Source organism: Limanda limanda, chromosome 6 (assembly GCF_963576545.1).
Source record: "Limanda limanda chromosome 6, fLimLim1.1, whole genome shotgun sequence".
Classification (NCBI taxonomy): Eukaryota; Metazoa; Chordata; class Actinopteri; order Pleuronectiformes; family Pleuronectidae; genus Limanda; species Limanda limanda.
The window spans coordinates 16,583,023-16,602,725 of NC_083641.1; the positions used below are offsets into that span (position 1 = coordinate 16,583,023).

The following is a 19,703-nucleotide window of genomic DNA, read 5'->3' on the forward strand; positions in this document are numbered from 1 at the left end:
TTTACTTTTGTGCTGATTTCTGTTTCAACCCAACTGGAATAGTATATGTGTTCCAACATTTTCATATCAAGGACATGAGGACATGCTTTTGGCCACAGCCTTCTTTATTCAATGACCATACATTTGCCTTAGGAAGATACTCATTATCTGTAACTACCATAAAAGAAGAGCAAAGATGGCACTTAATATATAGTAACTATTTATTCTCTTACTGCTGTAACTACTTATTTAAGTGATGAAAGAAACTCATTTTCTTGGGAAGGAGCCCAAAGGGCTCCAGGATGCCACGGTGGAGCCACTGGAGAAATATAAGATTCTATGTGTAAATCAATTACTCACTTATCGCCGAAAGCATGCCTCCAGAACTCTGCAGCATCTGCCTTGGTGATGCGGAAGTTATCACCCTGAAACAGACCGTTGGGGAAGATGGCCTTCAGCTCAGCCAGCATGTGGCTGAAGATCAACGACAGCTTGGTGAGGTTCCGCCTGGGGAAGTTAAGAGTAGAGGGGAGTGGGTGAGAATTCTCATCATTATCATTACACTGTGGTCACAGTGTCATCAGACCATATAACAGCTTCAAGAGTCAAATTTAGAGTAGTTTAGTTTTTTTAGTTTAGTTGATAACTTTGGTTATTGCTTTCTAAAATCGATCTAATGTAAATGGCAGCTGACAGTGATGTTCCTTGGCTCATTGCTGGCCGATGAAAACACACTTCATGAAAGTATTGAAAATAAGTTAAAAGCACAGTATTTCATTGTTATTTCAAAAAACAGTAATATACGACTACATTGAGACAGATGCACAAAATTGGTTACAAAGTTAAAATTTTACTTTTCAGATCTGTTTTCTCTGCAGGGTTTCCCCCAGGCCTGCCAGGCCTATACAGCACATTTGAATGGAGGCTGTTAATTTCCATTAGAATACCAAGTTATAGTCTGTAACAGGTTATTATTAGTAAAATATGTTGTCTGACAGATGGTAGATAACAAAGGAGGCTCAACGCTGAAAATAAAGACTCAAATCTAGGTGTGTGCTCTGTGATTTTTTCCACTGAGATTGTCCTTGGACGGATAATACAGGAATAGTTACAGGTCCATGGAGACAACATAACAGTGTTAAAGGACACCCACATCATAGAGTCACTGAAATGGAGAGAGTAGCACATCCGAGAACACAGCTCTGTTAGCAGTTACAAAAGGGTAATCGACAAGAACAGTGGACAGGAAAGAGCTTAAGAGTAGGAAAGTAAAACAATTTAGCTCCGAGAAGGAGGCGGACGAAGAGAGGAGTAAGATTGTGAACAAAAGTGTGAAAAGGAGACAAGAAAAAAAGCTGCATTAAGTCCCCATCCCCTGCATTGGAGGCGTGATGCTGAGAGAGCCATGATTTACGAGGGCAGCACAGAGTGAGATTGTGCTTGGCTGTTGGGCAGGGTGAATTGACATGCATGAGAGAGACAGCAATGAAAGCGTGGCTACGCTGCAGCTGCCCCACACTACACTACGCCCCCTATGAGTGGAGCGAGGGCCGAGTGGAAAGAGTGAATGAGGGCGGAGGAGGACAGCGACTGAAGATAGATGAATGAAGATTAGTGTATGTTGAGACCCTGCCAAAATAGGCCAGCACTTGTTGGTGTGATAGTTAACCTCGGAAACATGTGTGAACTGCAGTGAAGAATTAAATTTACACCCTCTGAGGCGTAAATGATCCTCAAACACAGAACACTTGTTGCTTGACGTCTAATCACTTCAACTGCGCTGCCCACTTAAAATCTACAGCAAAGACTTGAAGCCAGATGCTTCAATTGTATTCTTTGAAGTCAGGGCTGCCCTCATCAGCGATGCGATTTGGAAAAACATGGACTTCTCTCAGCATTTCCCCTGCAGTCAGTCATGAACGCTTTCCACCTTTATCTCGTGAATAAGCTGCCGTGAGTGATACTGCATTTCTCTGTGTTTTCCTCAGCAGCTCTCATCTCAGCAGGAGGTCCCCCCTGTTCCTTCTGCTTCCTGGCCCGACTGGCCTGACTGAGCCTTGGAGCTGCAGCCTCATCCATTCTGCTGTCAACCTCTCCCTACCCTGTGCTTTTTATCAAAGTAACAACAGCTTCCCTCCTGCTCTACTTCCATCTACAAGGCAATCATAGGAAGACAGTTATCCTCTTTCGCAAGTTTATGCGTGGAATTAATCTCTCTTCACTCGGAGCTTTCATTTCCACATCTAGGTTAGTTTACAGCGTTATGAATACTCTTACCCACTCCCTCGGCTCTGAACACGAAAGAGCTCCATAAGACTTTAAGCTTATAAAGTCATCTCTTCAAACCTACCGTTTATTTTTATTACTGATTTACCAGTAAATGCTAATGATACGTTTGAAGACTCTCTCTTGGGGCCACATTTTCTGTGGATGCAATATTCGGTGATCTGAAGAGACTGATGCCTGGATGGATTTTACATGTATTCAAACGGCCATTTTCTGGTTCGTTTCTGGTCAGTATGGAGATTTTCTATAGGAACATATTAGTATGGCTGTAGCTCTGTGAGGTGGAGTTACATGTAACCACTGCCATACAGTTCTGCCAAACACACTGTGAACTAACTGTGTGTTCAGAATGAATGTAAAGCAAAATTAAGCATAAAACTAAAACAGTAACACATTCTTTCTAAGTTGGGCAAACTGAGGTCATGATGAGTTCAAATCCTTTTTTAAACTTCAATAATATACTATAAACTATAATTATTTATTAGGGGTTCAACACTCACAAATTATCTCAACCAGGCTCTGTTCACTCATGGTGAATATAACACTGGCATCAGATTCACAGGGTGGTACAGCCGTCTCTGGCACGAGAGTTGCCCAGTGAATGAGACTCTGTTGTGTCTGATTGTCTCTATGAGAGTCTCAGTATTTCCTGAAGGCTGAAAAATATCTTCAAACTCAAAGTAAGATACAGACTCAAATCTAATTGTACATGGCAGAGGAAGCCGGTATCTATAAGGATCTCTCCATCTCAGTCCAGCCTTATCCTTCTCTATCCGTCAATACAAGCTCTGTGTGCACTGGGATAATTGATGTGTGTGTGTGTGTAAACCAATGTGCCAATAGCCTACCCGTAGGTACATTTGTTACTGAAGTTGGTATTCTAACACTGAATTCAAACGCACGGAACAGCCATCTGTCACTATCATTCTTAACCACAACTACAGCAAAAAGCCAAACTTTTTTTTCTTCAGAACACTAGGTTTTTGTCCCCCTTCCCCCTCATGCTATAGATTGACCTCTGACCCCGCAGCTGGCTGCTCCCTTCCTGTTTCCTGCTGGCTGTGATAAAGTAGCTCAGCTAGCCAGCCAGCACCGCACTGCGCTAATGCACCGCAGCACAGCCAGCGAGGGACAACCTTAGAGAATGAGAGTCTGTCTGGACAGGCAGTCACAAGTAGCTGTAATATCATCATGCAGCTGTATTATCTTTTCTACAGAACTTTTGAGGGAAAACTGATCAGGCATGAGCCGAGCCCTGTGACAATGCTACAAAAAGTGTATAAAAAAAATTCACAAGATAAATGAAAGCACATAAGTTTTAAATACCTTGATGATAACTACAATTCGATTTAAATCAGAATTGGAAATGTAAGAACTGGCTGATTGGAATTAGCTAAACATCTTCTGCTATTAGACTGTTGGGTGGACTTTTGATGACACAACCTTGAGCTATTTCTGCCTATATATCGCAAACAATCAAATGATAAATAGAGAGTATGTAGAAGATTAATCAATAATGAAAGTAACAGTTTGTTGTCTGAGGAACACAGTGGCTTATTTGTTTGAAATTCTGGCTTACAACTTTACCCTAGACATCACTTTATGAATTCAACTCTCCGGAACTGGCTTCATTCCAGATGTCCATCAGGAAACTGCCATGACAGCAAACACAAACACACACTTTCTACTTCTTTACACAAACTCCTAAATACATTAAGCTTGAGCTAGACCAGCTTCTCAGAATGTGCTTCTGAATTTTGATTTATTCTCACCTTCAAAGCCTCGTGTTATTCTAAACATGAGAGGCTTAAACTTATTGTAAAGGAGAAATGAATAGAATCAAAAACCAAAGGAAAAAACCTCTGTTACTCCCTCAATACAGTTGAATTGTCATCTAAGTGCGTATATCTGAGCTCACTTATCTGTGTGTGCATAATCAGTGAGTGCTGGTTGTACCCTGAGAGGAGGAGGAGCTTGTGGCTTTCATCCTGCTATTGACGATAATCGAATAGTGTGAGAACTATACGAGTCGGCTGCTCAGTGATACCACTACAACATAAATAACCATGATGCTCTGCTACTTGAATGTGTGAAAATGTATCTGTGTATAGAGCCCCGCAAACTCAACCGGGGCCAGAAACACCCACAGCATCTAAGGTGTGAAGTGAATTTTCTATTCCCAGGACTGATTACCCTTTAGCTGCTTCGCAAACCACTAAGAGCTTTGCTTACTTTACTCTCAACTCCATCACAACCTGCTAGCTCACCACTCCATGCTCCTGGCACTGGCAGAGCAGAGAGAGGCATTGCTTTTTCTCCTTTAATTCATCTCAGTTTGTAGAGAGAGATGAGCCACAGAGATCTTGTATCTTTTTTTTCGTATTTAAAAGCAGTGGTGTTAAACAGCACTGTGGCCGTCTAAGACAGCCACGCTACAACAGCACTGTAGATTCCATTTAATTTAGGCTCTTGAATATGCAGAGCATTCACCCGAGTGATATTTTGTAAGGTTCAGTGCCGTTCAAGGTTAAAAGGGTTTAATTAATACTCATTCTTTTTCTGGGAAAGTGCACAGGTAAACAATAAATAAGTTTTAAAAAAAAACTTGTGTGGCAGAACTTGAGAGTTTCACTTTCACAAGAAATAAAACACATGAACTACTCAACCTTTATTTGTTTTAGATCAGCAGGGGAAACAAAGAAGCTCTGCCTCAACCCAATCACAGAGCAGACCACTCTCTGGGTACGATCTCTACAATCTTAACAATCAGGAGGTGATTTCCCACTGCGACACTGAAACATACATGAAACTGTCCATGTCTCAGATCAACGACAACTTTAATCTATAATATCAAACAAACCATGAGTGTATTTTCCTACAAGTAAGAGAGAAGGTGTGTGTTTGCATATATATATACTTATTTTTTTCCTATTTATTAAAAGTATACTCATACTGTAATCAATTTGACCGTTGTACACCATTTGAATGCACCAATGCATTTGCACATGGCTCCATCCAACACTAAAAACACGGATGTTTCCTCCACGGCTTGAGCTGCAGTGATAAGATGGTTTTCAAGATAGTCAAAGTGAGAGACTTTTGTTTCACCTGGATATCAGGTACATTTACAGAAAATAGGATTTCATATCTTTGGATGGAGCTGTCCTGGTAAACCAAAATAGGGATGAGTGCAAATGACATTTGTAAATACCAGAGGTACTGTACCGTAAAATGACTTGTTTTTCACTGTCGAACAATTGAATGCCGACATCAATCATTGTCAACAACACAGATGCACTTTACTGTAAACAGCCCCAGAACGGGTTTCCTGCTGTGATCTTTTTTGTCCACGTTTGACAACATGAACAAGACGTGACCTGTACAACAGATACAATTAACTCTATAACTGAGATCTATGTCCAAACAAGAAGCAGCCAGTAACAATGTCATAACAGACACAACAGTGCCAAGCACCTGTTACAACGCACTGAAAGGAAGGCCTCATGCAAAGCGTGCACGCTTCACCTCTACTTTGCATCAGATAAAGAGGCAAAAATGGTTCTGGCCTTTTCTGAACCATGGATAAGAAAAACTGTGTGCGTGGTATAAAGTAACTGAAATGATCATTGTTTTTCCATGACACCTGCAAAAGAAGCCTGAACAGTAATTCAGCTGCAGAGAAGCCTGAAAGAGTCAAAGCTTGAGGAAGTTGTTTCTACCAACCATTGTAATAGTAACACAGAAGCATGTCTGGAATGCATTTTTCTATTGTGCAAGGGATTGGAGCAATACGCGGTCAGTAAAGGAAGGTAGTGATGATTGAAGCAAATAAAGAAGGAAGGCTGTGAGTAAAGTGTGGGACTTAAAGATGTGTTTATTGAACCGATTCACAAACATGGTTGCAACTAACTATTATTTTCATTAACCGTTAGTCCATCGATAGACGTCTCATTTAGGTTAATCACTTCAGTCTTTAAAACGTCAGAAAATAATGAAAAAGCCTTGTTTTTCCAAGGTGGCATCACCTGTTTTGTCCAAGCAGCAGTTCAGAAACTACATGTATGAAGTTTTCAATGATAAAATGCTGAAAATTAACATGCACTGTCTATGCTGTCGTCGCGGCTGTGTGATCTGATCTGTATTTTAGGTGTTCATAGCTCAAAATAACATAATACATAACAAAACATTTCTACGAGATGAGACATTCTCCTCTTCCTCTCCCATTTTAATCCAGTTCAATCAAGATGGTGAGAATTAGAACCTAAATTTCCTGATGTAAAATGTCGGCAGCACTCAGTGAATTATTGCTTAAAAGAGCTTTAAAACAAAGCCAACAGCCATAATGCTTTTCATGAGCTAGAGCTAAGGTGCATTAAGATTAGATATGAGTCAAATTAGACAGTAAAAGATATACAGCCATACTACAAATACGATTTACAACAGATTATTAGCCTCCAGGTTTATCACTTTTTGCAGCGTAGGCTGTCCCACAGTGCAAATGCATCACCCCGCAGCCTATAAGCCCACTACTTCCTGTGACCAGCTGGACCTATCGACGGTGGTCAGGATGCGAAGGCAGCTTAGCCCATCAAGATGATCAAACAGTCTCTCACAGAGAGGTCAAAGCTGTATCCGGTTAGAGGAGAGTTAAAGGGTTTTTGAGAGGACACATTGATCAACCCTTCCACTGTATTACTCTGCTATGAAGCTGCAGAATGTGTACTGTTAAACCTGAACATCAACGTCTCCTATCAGTGCACGAAGTGGCTACAGATACAGTGGCTGTGTTAAACACAAAGAAGCAGCTCAGGAGGACAGCACAGTCATTTATCAACACAGAGCAATTAAACAAAACTAAGCAGCAAACCATTTCATTAAGGGATCACAGTTACAAGTCCCTTAAGTTTAAGTCAAACACTAAAACCCATTATTTTCTCCTTCATGGCTTACAGACAAGTGAGGCAGCCAAACCTCCTTTTATTAATATAAGCATGTACGGACCACAGCAATATTAACCTAATAAATGTAATTTAGTTAGAGTTATAACAGTTAATCATATAAATTTAAATACATAATTTGAAGATGAATACAAAATGTTCACTGCATCCTTAATGTCTTATCCTGGATCTGAAACAACTATCAATCATAAAAAAATGTTTTGCTTGAGAACTGACTGAGAAGATTGATTATTTAAGTATTTACCAATTAATTAATAAACGCATCCATTAATGTTTTCAGCTTCTACACTGCCAGAACAAAAATTAAGCATTTTGCAAGATTTTAACCTCTGGTTGACTTTATTCCGCTTGTTACTGTCTTTTCAGAAAAGGTTTCACATTTGGGTGAAAAGTAGAAGAAAATGTGTTGCAAAATGAAATAAAAATAAGAACTCATTCCTGTGTGGATCTCTGTCAACGCTGAGGCCAGAAAATGTCTTGGCGTGTTCTGTGTAAGCCAGAAGAGGAAGTAAGTGAAACAAACAAAGAGGAAGTGCTGACTGTGCTGTGTTGATTCTGACTGAACATGGGCTGTTAGTGTGAATAATTAAGTCTCACAATAGACTCACTTTTATATACACTCCATCAAGAAAGTCAGCCATTCCTTTTCTCCCCTGTGTCAGGATGTAAAAACACTGTAAAAACACTACGCCTCGTACCCACACAACCCAGCTGCTGCTAACATCAAGACCCTCTTATCAGACTGCTGCTCTAAAAAAAACAAACCTAAGGATATACTGCACTACATCAGCTCCACTTCATCTCGAAAACTAAACAATCTGAGTGATTCATATGGCAGTGGGGGCTGGATAAATAGAGGATCTAAACCTCTGGGGGGGATAATGTGGAGAAGTCTGTGCGGCATCACAATAGCGTATCCACCCACGCTGCATCCAGGGGCTCCCGTGACACACTGGGATCTTTCCCTCCGACTTGAAAATAGCCATTAAGACAAGGCAGAGTGTCGATTATCATCATTTAAGAGATTAACTGTCAAATTTGAATTCAGGCTGAATCGAAGGATATAATGAAAGCAGCGTGATGTCCGACTCATTCTTCAGGCAGATTTACAATTTGACTTTTCCGTCTGAGCCATGTGCTGAGTTCAGCTGCAGCCTTACTTCAAACTATTCGCTCTCGTGGCTCAATGTCATAGGTTGATTCTATAGCATTGTTAATTGGGCTGATACTCATTGGTTAGTAACACTGCAGTCTCCACCAAGACAATAGTAGTCTTTGTGTGTAATGTCTGGCAACGGTGTGTGCGTGTGTGTGTTTCCTCTTCTTCAACCAGGGATTTGTTTTCGCACAGTCTCTTGTTGCAATGAAGTGATGAAGAAAATGAATTTCACAGAGAATTGGTTAAAATGACTAAAAATAACTTCATCGAGGTACATGCAGCGGTTGATGAGATAGAAGCTGCTTCTGCTTTCCTGTTGCCCTTAGTGAGGCTTTGCTGTCTGCAAGATTAACATTTTGGTCGATGCGAAAGATCACTCTCACGGAGGAACTAAGCAACATCAAGAGGATGTGTCACCTAGGACAGTCTAAATAAAACTATTACCACATTTTCTCAGACAGGTCAAAAGAAAACCTTGGAGGCTGTTAAATCTTTTCTCAAGAAGAGGACACACAGCAACACCCAAAACCCAGAGACGGCTAATCCACAGCATGCTGTCTCCAGAGTTTGTACTGCTGCAATAGTAAGGCTCTATGGCTTGAAACCTAAGGGCTCCTTCACTGAATTGCTGTCATGGTTCAGGTCCCTGGGTCACATTTGTCTGTGGTCACTCTTATTTTGGCTGTTCGACCAATTGATGCTGAAATTTCCACATGGTTTATTAATATTCGCGACAGATCAGGACCACTGTGACTTATGCTTTCTACACAGTGTGCAGCTGACTGGGGCTGGTATGAAACAAAGTGAGCCCTGACATCCACAGTGAAGTGATTGTTACGAGCAAGGCTAAATGGTTACTAGTTAATCCTGTCTCTTATGCATTAACACAGTTGTGCAGCCCTTTCTGTACATTACCATAATTCCTGAAACTACTACTGAGGCTGAGTGTCATACAAACAGTTGGTACAACTGCGTCCTGAATTACTCTTTCTATGAGGGTATACTCCTGACACTTCTGCAAACGTTGTCCCTCCATGAGGTCGGTACCTCATGTGATAAGAGAATGAATAAATGAAGGTTAATGTTTTGTTATTCCTTATATTTTTTGGTAATAAATATTACAATTTCAAGAACAGACCTGACAGATGAGCACCTCATTAACACCCACATGAACCCAGCAGGACTTCATTCATTTGTACACAATTTTGGGAAATTTGTGCAAATAATTCATGATACATTTTTCACAATTTATTTATTTGACATGCAATGCTTATTGGTTCAAATCAATAAGTAACTGCCTTTTATTGGATGTGAGGCCAATGCTAGATACTCTCATATATTCATACTTATATTTAGATAAGAATAATCATACATATGGTAAAGCACACTTAAAACAAGTTGATAATCTTCTTGTCCTATAATCCTGAGAGCTTCCCACAGGATTTTATGGTCCCTCCAGTTTGTCTTTATACAGTGTTTATTTAGTGTCCTGTAAACCTGCATTCAGTGTCAGTGCCTTCATGTCCACACCTTGGTAACAGCTGTGTGGTATCGTTGTTTATCGGTGAAAGGTTCTGAGTTGAGAGATATTCTCAATGTGGCCAAGTCAAACTCGTTGAAAAGGATGAAAGATTACAAGGTACAAGTTCACTTCCTGATTGACACAACTGTGGAGTTCTGCTCCAGAAAAAAAATATACAGACGCATGGACAGAGGTACAGACAGACTGATCACTGTATCCCACTACAATATGTGACCTGGGGGATAAAAATGTAATTATATGTGGTGCAAACTTCAAAAAGGTACAAACTTAAGATTAAACTGGTGCAGCTTTGACCTGTTCACTTATTTTATTGGTCAAATTATATTAGAGTTTCAATACGGGCTCATTATTTTATACTACCCATTTTTATTTACGCTCAATAAAAATGTGAAAGTAGTTTTCTGTGTTGTGGCATTTCAATCTTCAACATTTATTACTTATTACTATAGCTATCAGAGTGTACTGCATCCTTCATGTGTTGAAAGCTTCAATGACAAGGCGAGCATGAATAACACTGTCTATAACAATTCCAAGGTTATTTTCAGCCGTTGCTCAACCGATGTGCATACAAGCAGGTGTGACATCACACACAGATGGACATGTGCAGCCTCACTGCTGAAATAATTACAGGAAACATTAGCTCATGACCATTTACCTGCTCCATAGGGAAGAACTGAATTACATCATACATCCTACAGTTATCAGCTGTACTTTGCTTATGCATCAACATTTATTCAAGAAGAACATGGGTTGTCCCTTCCAAAGACCACATGGTGGCTCAAATATCGGGCTGGGTAATGAAAAAGTGTTTCTTTTATCATTAATATTATACAATTTTATCAAAAGTTATATAGCAAAGGTTGAATATATATTAATACATTGCTTATGTGTAATTGATCTACCTCAGATTTGTAAAAAAGTCTTGCCAAGTGATGCCTTTCTCTGCTCAATACAAAGATTTAAAAACCACAACCTTCACTCAGGAGCAAAGATCTGTCTTTAAACTCAAAAGAAAGAATTTTGTAAAATGTATCACAAATATCAACTGAAGATTTTTATTTCAGTTTTGGCCATATCGTTCAGCCATAATCAAATAATAACAGTAATGAGGTATAAAGTTGCATATTTCAATTGTAAGAAAACAGCATTTATGTTAATAGTTCTGACAAAATATCGAAAAAACCAAGACGCTGCACAGCAAAACAACCCAGTAATAAACGAAGCTGAGGAAATGGATTTTTATCCGGTTTGTCCAGGATGTCATTAAAAACGCTAGGCTTGGCAAATGAATAAAACCATTTTCAGGCTCTTATATTGCTATTAACGTCTCCCCTGAGGCAAGTCTGTCCACTCATTCCCACATCCGCCCTGCGTCATTGTCCAACTGACCAATTCAAACCTTTCTGCAGACAGCGGCAACCAAAGTGTTTTTAGATGTGACCTGAGGATAAAGTCAGGAGATTTGGGTCCAGACTTCACCCAAAGTTTGCTTTTCACACATGCACAACGCAGTCGGAGGTTCTCTGCCCTGACGCATTCACAACAGCAACACATTCTCCATCTTATTCAGGAGAGAGGTGGAGCAGCCGGCAGAGGCAGGAAGTAACATATTAACTCCGCTGCGGAGATCACATGACTTTCTTGACAGTACACAGACACCGGCGTCAGCTCTAATCACCACAAACTCTTTAGAAATCTTCCTCTGTGTCTTCTGTGAGTACGACAGCACTTTTTCACTGGGAGAAATGTTTTCTTTTTTCGTTTTATCGTCACCTGCTTGAAGCGTCATCAGCCCCCCTATTTGCTCGCAGTGAAACCAGCGGGGGAGCCCCTGTTGTGTTCTCACATCAGATTCTTCTGAATTTCTACAGGCTTTGTACTAGTGGGCCAGGCGGAGAAAGTCAACAGATTATCCGACGGCTCTCACAGGGAAATTAGCTCTCACACATGCAACTCCTCGGAGAAAGTGCGGTGAATCTCCGGAGTTCAGTGAATGTCAGACACAAATTCTGTCTGGACAACACAGAGGTTGTTATTATTTTTAAATCTTTGGTAAGCTATCTTGATCACTGTCCGACGAGAAAAAACCGCTCCAGAGACAGTTCACTTCCAGAGCCCTTCCTGGAATAATATTTGATATTGGTGCACAACGTCTTGCACAAAACACTCTCTTGAGAAACCCTAATGGAGACCATGTCTTTAAAAACTGACTTTATGATGCCTGTTACAGCTATGTTGGAAAGCATTTGAACAGTAAACCAACAGGCATCTGTGGTGATATAAACACTGGAGGTAAGAACAGCTCCATCAGGCCAATTGTCTGCACCTCAGAGAACCTACTCATTAACAACAGCAACTTAAAAGCTGTTCTGTCTGGAGGTCTTCTGTAGTTTCTCTCGTCTTTGATATTTTTTAAACCCTGACAAGGGCAATGCCGTATTAATTAAACTTACACAAGTCTCTCCACACTTTAAAGCAGACTATACTCTACTTTTAATAAATGTGTGTCAGTGGGATGAATAAAGACAACTGAATGTATGAGGACAGAAAGCGATGGCGAAGAAGCCACTTCATCATTTCAAAATAGAAACATTACATTAAGACACAAAAGAAGAGAAAATGTTCAAGCAGATGGTAATCTCTACACAAAACTGAAGTGACAGGCAGCTGTAGATTAAGCGCCATTCTGACCACATTTGTTCACATGATGAAACCACAACACCTCTCTCCTCTTGTTTTCACACATCTTGAGCTCTAACCAACTGGGGGGTTAGGAATGGGGGCAATTGTTCTCTCTGCACTAGCAGTCATAATTATTCTGACTGATCTGAACTCTTCACACCTGAAATTACCCTGTTTCAGACAGGCTCATTGACAAAAAAATCGAAACACAGGAATAAAGTTTGAGAAGAGAACAGAGAAACAGAAATGAGAAGTTTTTGACACTAATACTTAGATGCCATATTTTTATCCACTTAACTTACCTGGGTTGTGAGTTTTCCTCATACATGCGCTCTTTGCCCTCCTTGAACAAGCTGATGGTCTGCTTGGTCTTTTTTGTTAGGTTCTCCATGAAGACCCGGAAGTACTCGTTGTCCCCCAGTGTCTCCATTTTGCCCTCGTAGCGAGACAAGATGGTGCGCAGGTGCTGGTAGGTGTCAGGCAGCAGATCCAGGATGTAAGGGGGGCTGTTCTTCAGGGCCAATTTGGGGTTTTGGCACAGACGCACCACCTGCAGAAAGAGAGGATGTGAAAAGATAAGGTTACTGACGAGGTGGAAAAAGATCTGTTAGACAGAAGATGTGTTAGAAAGATAGTGTTAAGAGAGGGGTTAACAGAGTGACAGCGACAGAAAGTCAGACAATTGACAAGTGTCACTACGACTGTTCATTCTGTGCATTAATAAGACAAAGCTTTGCTTGGAACAGCTCTTTTCTGTATTAAAGCACTTATCTTTAGTTCACAACATTGTTCAAGAGCCGAGATGCAAGATATGCAGAATAGAAAATGCCAACAAAGTTGAAGACCAAAAGAAAGGCCCTTAAAAGCCCTGTCAAGCTTGAAGCTTTCAGAGTGTGGCAAGTTATGCAACGGAATAGTCAGAGTCCTTTATAGCATTAAGAGGTATTTTACCACCGTCACATTACTTTGTATCAAGAAAAGAAGAAGACGGATGTGAAAGCGGGTGACGGAACACCTGCATTCATCCATGCAAAGTTTCTGATCTCTCTGTGAAGCAAATTACTTCAATTTCTTATTCATTTACAATACAGACGACTTATTGTGAATGAGCACAGGAATGATTGCAACTTATTACACATCTACAAAGGCTAGACTCACAGGTCAACCCCCACTCTTCTTCTTAAGCGTTTTTAGAGAAGCCGTTGATGTGTTTAGACTTCCTCTTTGCAATTATCTTATAATCACATCTGCCTTTAAAATTAATTCTCTTTACTCAATAATAGAGTACGTCTTTGCCAGCAGCCTTGGAACTGAGTGTGATACTGGAAATGAGCTTCAATTATGTGTGATGTCGCAAATTAAAACTTTTTAAATGCATGGTCGGTTAGTGGTTTCTGAAACTGTTTTCATCTCATTTGTTGAAATCCGCTTCATGTCCTATAGCCATCAATTAATAAAGTTCTCTGAAAAACAAAAAGGGACACAGGAGCGTAATAAACACGTTCATTTGGTCAGAACAGACAATGGGTCAGCGTCCCTGTCTGTCACTAAATTACCTGCCAGCCTGCCAGCGACCTGCCAGTGTTCTCACAGCATATAACAGTCTTCAGTCGGGGGGGTTATACACTGCTGAAGCAGACGATAGCTGAGAGTCAGTGAGTCACAAAAATGTTTTGGGCTTCTAGCAGTTGGCGTCGCTTTGACAAAAGGGCTGATGGGAAGGGGTGTGATGTATCGGTTGCCTTTTTTCAAAGTGTAGCCTGCTCTTGTTAGCTCATCCAGGATTACCAACCCTAGCCTCATGTACCAAACACATAGAAAACAGTCTGACAAATTTTAATCACTGACACAATAGAGAGAGAATTATATAATTCTGACAAACATCTCCTATTTGATGGTTTCATAAATCAACTAACAATTCCCTTGTTAATGGCCAGACCATGGGAAATGTGTGTACGTTTCCTCCTCAGTAATGTTCAACCTTTCCTCACCCGTCTCAGTGGACCGCTGCACTGCATCTGAGTCACTGCGATGACCATTACAAAACACACGGGCGGGCAGCCTACAACACCCTGTAGTTGAGCTCTGTCTGGACATGGCTGCTGTCGTAAAATAAACTACACAACGCTCCTCAAGCAGTCAGGGGTCTCATGTCCTGATTTGAAACAGCGCTGATATGGAGCTCAGCTCTTAGCTTCATTGATAATTAAACAATTGCAAGTCAACCATAGGATATGGACATTGCAGACTGATCATGTCTGAGGGGAAATATGGCCGGGATAGCATCACAAGAATGTTGCTTTGAATTTCCAAGCCATCGGTTTTTCATTAAGGGAAAATTAGACTTCAAAAGAACTTCAGTCAGTTTATAATAAGCAAGTCTGGGACCACATCGCTTTATCAATTATCATCAATAGAGAAACAATTTTTTTTCTTTTAAATGCATGACTAAATATCCTGCAGACATATGAATCTGTGGTATGGTAAAATGGTTTATTGTAGACGTAATAAAATCTTACACACGTCCGAGGTCAAACTATATCCATATATTCAACAATTATTTGATATAATTCATCTGTTCTTCTTAGTTGACTCACTGCCATTAAGAGGGTACTAATCATTTTTCGACTTTAAAATTCTTTAGTTCCAGCTACTCGTTTGTCATGATGATCTGATCTTCTTGGGCGTATGTAATTGCAATTGAATCTCAAAATAAGCCATTTGGTAGCATCATCTAAACGCTTATGAAATTGTGTTGAGTATGGTCCAAATTTTTCAACCAAATCAATAAGAAAAAACCTTCAAATGATGAAAACAATAATTGGTTGGTGCTTTATAGTAGATGACATAAAAAAACATGCTTGAGTGAGAGTGCAACACATATATTTGATCCCACTTTGTATATGGGCCCCTGCACTTGGACCAGGAAGTTCATCATCACTGTATCAAATTCCTCTCAAAAAGAACAAGGTCACACTTGACTGGTGGGATATTTTCAGCTGGTGTTGCTTCCACAACATGAGAGCATTTTTAGCATGCAGGGTTTCATCAGCGTGTGAGAATTGAGGCTCAGCTTCCTACTGACACCAAGGGTAAAATCAGTTTGTGCAATTACATCGAGTATCAGCTACATCCAACACTTAATTTATAAAATAAAAATTCATAGTTTTCAACATCAAGAATAATCAGATGTCATTAAAACATTAAGATTCAAAAGCTAATATGGCAGTTTTAAGAACCAGGAAAGAATAAAACTATTATTTATCAATAGAAGTCATAAGGATTCAAAGTGCATTCAGCATTAGATTGACCAGGTAAAGTTAACAATGACCACTTGATTAGATCTATTTAATCAATCAGTAAACCTAAGATGCAACTGAAGGACAGAGAAGAGCCTAAAGATGCAATGGAACAACTTCTTCTCAACTGTACTAAAAAGTATTGTGTGCCTCTAGGAATTTTTCATAATTTGTTTGTGGTTGATATTTGGATAAGGGCCAATGTTTTATTTGAATACATTGACGAAGCTGTGTCCTCATTCCTAATATTCTTCTTACACTGAATATATCTGAGACCAGATAAGACTGTTGCCAAGGTTTTTCCTCTGACAATATCATCTACACACCAACTTATACCCAAATTCAGGCAAGCACATGCACATGCATGCAAGACCACAATAACCGAGTACTCTTGTACGTCAGTGTACATCACAACCACTGCCTTAAAGTAAAATGTTGAGTGCCTCCCAGCTAAACTGCATTCCACTCATCTTTTTCTCTTCTGGAAGTATTTAAACAACAAGTTCAAGTTGTTGTGAGGTGGACCAGTGTGAATATAAGTTGTACTTTTTGTCTCAACTTTCACTGTAAAAAGGGCAATTGTGTGCTTCCTCTTTTTGCAAAGCTCAAAGATTGTTCCTGGAAACTAAACTATTAGTTCATTACGCTAATGTTTTTTGGGATTTCACAATGTGGATCTTTTTTTTTTTATTAAGAAAGTCTATTTTTCTTGAGACCACTTTTTAAGCACCATCAAAGTTGTATTTGGCGTTTACACTCAGTAGATTAAAGCTATGTTTTAGATAAGATGGTGACTGCTGTCTTACTACAATTGTTCAGGCACAAAAGACATAAAAAAAGGACAAAAGCAAATGACAAAAAGGAATTTGTCAGCCAGACAATGTAATTGGTAGAATTATAATTTAAAACTGATACTTTCATTATTTCAACTGCTGCAAAGAAAAAAGACAAAGAAAAAAGACAAACTAGACAAACTGAATACGATGATTAACGGGTAGAAGTACTGTATCGAATTTCACAAGGCTATCATTCTCTGATAAGCTCAGAAATGTGTGTCAGCGATCTGCACTCCAACACAAAACTGCTATCATCCATATCATCTCTGAGCAGCATTTGAACTGGAATTCACTGCTGATTAGCTCCAAGAGTGTCTGAAATAAGCCAAATAAGCAAAGTAACCTGAGCCAGTATTGTGGCCGATGGTGAGGATTTTCAACAACAATATTCCGGTTTATGTCAAATAATGGACAATTAGCCTGAAGCATGTAGCACGCACGGCAGAGTCACTCATGTCACATGCAAAGGTTAAACTTTTAAAGCTGTAAAGTACAAAAATTAACCTAATGCTTCTGATAAAAATTAACTTACTGTGTGGGAGGTGTTTTCAGAGACAAGCTATTTTTATGTTGCAAGTGTAGATCTACGGTATATATTCTGGGCTGTGGTTTTCCTTGAAACGGCGCTGACCAGTATTTCTGGAGCTATTTTCAACATCTGGTTGAGCTACTTATGGTCTTAACGCCTTTACTAAAAAGGTAAGTTACAGTTATTTCTTTAGCTCGCTGGTCCCTCTACTGTTTTACTGGGTCAAATGAATATGGTAAATTATTCTCTCACTGTAAACTGCACACGCTAATGTGTCTGTGCAGGTGGTTTAAGTGGCATGAGGTCAGTTGTGCAGTCATCTTGTCTGGGCACAGAGACACACAAAAACTCTGTTTAGGGTTTTTTAACATTCACTGGGAACAAAGAATACAGACTGACGTTGCAGGGTCGCTTGTGTCAGGTCTATGGATGGATTGTTGTTTCTTAATAATAGCTTTGGAAAATGACTTAACATCAGATCTGCGAACTAAGGCCTCAAAGAGGAAGGAGACACAAAAGAGTGTCCTGTCTTCCTCCTCAGACTTCTGCTGCTGCTGTGTGAATCTACAGGAAACTGAGGGTCAAACTGCTGCAGACTCACACGTGAAGCTGTGAAATGAGTGTCTCCTGTGAAACAGCACAACTGGCCTAGTTAGAAGAACTCGTTTCCTTCATGCTTGACTTGTAACAGGTTCCAGCAGCTGACAGACAGTTGACTGTATTTCAACAACAATACACAGGAGGGACTGTTCCTGGGCTAAACTCCATGTAACTCAAGTCTTTGTTTCTCTAATTGCTGTTTACGATGCATCTAAACAGTGAGATGTGCTCCAACAAGTTGGCTGTAGCACGACGTGACAACAAGTTAGCAAGAGAGAGGCACAACAGTAGCAAACAGATGTGCTGTAGAAAGTCTCTCTCTCCATTGGGCTAGTCTCGCTGTTTTAAAGGTCTGTGTTTTAAAGTGTGTGAGGTGGTCTGTGACTTTTTGTGCGGACTAGTAAAGTTAATGTTTTGTAAATTAGCTAACGCTGGCTAACCAAGTCTTTGTACCAGCTGACTAGCCAACTTCATGGTGGCTACAACAGAACTGCAGCAGGCGAAGATTAGCTAGCTCACCGCTAGTTAGCTGTGGTTAGCTAGCAGTCGCCCAAGGCACCCACCGCTGCGGCTCACATTGACGGCCGGTTAACGGCTTGTTAACGGCTAGTTAGCAGCGATCAACACCAACCTTGTCCATCAGCTTCCAGCATTTCTCCACCGTCTTCTTGTCCACGGCCCCGGGCTGGTGATGGGAGTGGAGGTGGTGATGGTGGGGCTGGAAGGCATCCTTCATCATTCCGATGAGCCCCCCGCCTTTCTTCAGGTTGCCTGCCATGTTCGGGCTCGGCTCGGGTCGGCCAGAGCGGCAGAGGACCGGCGAGGCGAGGACAGGGGACAGGGGGGGGACCGGACCAGCCGCCTGGAGCTAGCTGGACCGGGCGACGAGGACCGGGCACCCCCGGCGAGGACAGCGCCCGAGCGGCGACTCCGAGCCACGGTCCGACTGGGGGGGGTAGAGGGAGGGAGGGATGACTACCGGACAAATGCTCCCATCAGGAACCCTAACATGAGTCTTCCAGATAAATGTCCCGGTTGTGGCTGGAGCAGTCCCTCGGTCCCTCGCACCCTAGCTAGCTGCCCTGTCTCTCCGCGGGGACCCACGCAGGCTAATTAGCAGAGCAGCCGACCTGTCTCCACTCGCCCTCGGCGGGAGGACAATGGCACCGTGTCTCCGTCCAGGAGCCTCGGGGGTCCGGTCCTGTCCTCTCAGCGGAAGCCCTCGGTCCCCCTCGTCCAGGCGTCAGGGACAGCTCGGTCCTCCCTTGCCGTGTGTGTGGGGGGGAAGTTGTGTGTCTGTGGGACCGAGTCAGTCCTCCTCCTCTGCGGGCTGCGAGCCTGACGACCGGGGACAGGAAGTGGCGCTGAACACTGCGGAAGCTTCTCGGACACAAGCGGGGACAGTGGTGAATAAATAATGACGGGAATCGAACATTGCTCAGTGTTTCCTTTTTTTTCTGTCTCTGTTTGCCCCCGTGACGTGTGTGTGTGTGTGTGTGTGCGGCCCTTTCCTTTCCTGTACGTCCCCTTCCGTTCGCCCCCACGCCTTCCTGGTGCGCGTGCACGAGCCATGAATGTAGCCGGGTGCGCGCCCCCGCCTGTGCGCAGCGTTCACAGAACGTTGCGGAGGCTCTGAACGCAGCCCGGGATTCTCCACCGCAGGGACACGGTCGCCCCTGGCAACAGCGGACGCTTTGACACGTCTCACTAAAAAGTACGGCTCCGGTGTCAGGGTGTGTGCACGCGCTTCTGGAGGCGGGAGGGGCCCCAGGCAAGTTGCGATTGGCTGATGTCCCAGTCAGTCAGCTATCAATTAAGCGACCATGGCAACT

General features: G+C 41.6%; 1 protein-coding gene across 1 annotated transcript in view; it reads right to left on the bottom strand.

Moving 5' to 3' along the window:
* Positions 1-19,329, bottom strand: part of cbl (Cbl proto-oncogene, E3 ubiquitin protein ligase) — a 31,451-nt gene extending 12,122 nt beyond the window's left edge. The window contains exons 1-3 of the mRNA XM_061072717.1: positions 18,503-19,329; positions 12,910-13,157; positions 340-486 (exon numbers count right to left, since the gene is read on the bottom strand). Of these exons, the coding sequence (XP_060928700.1) occupies positions 340-486; positions 12,910-13,157; positions 18,503-18,649 (542 nt within the window). The 5' untranslated portion in view covers positions 18,650-19,329. The remainder of the gene's footprint in view (positions 1-339; positions 487-12,909; positions 13,158-18,502) is intronic.
* Positions 19,330-19,703: the final 374 nt, after the last annotated feature.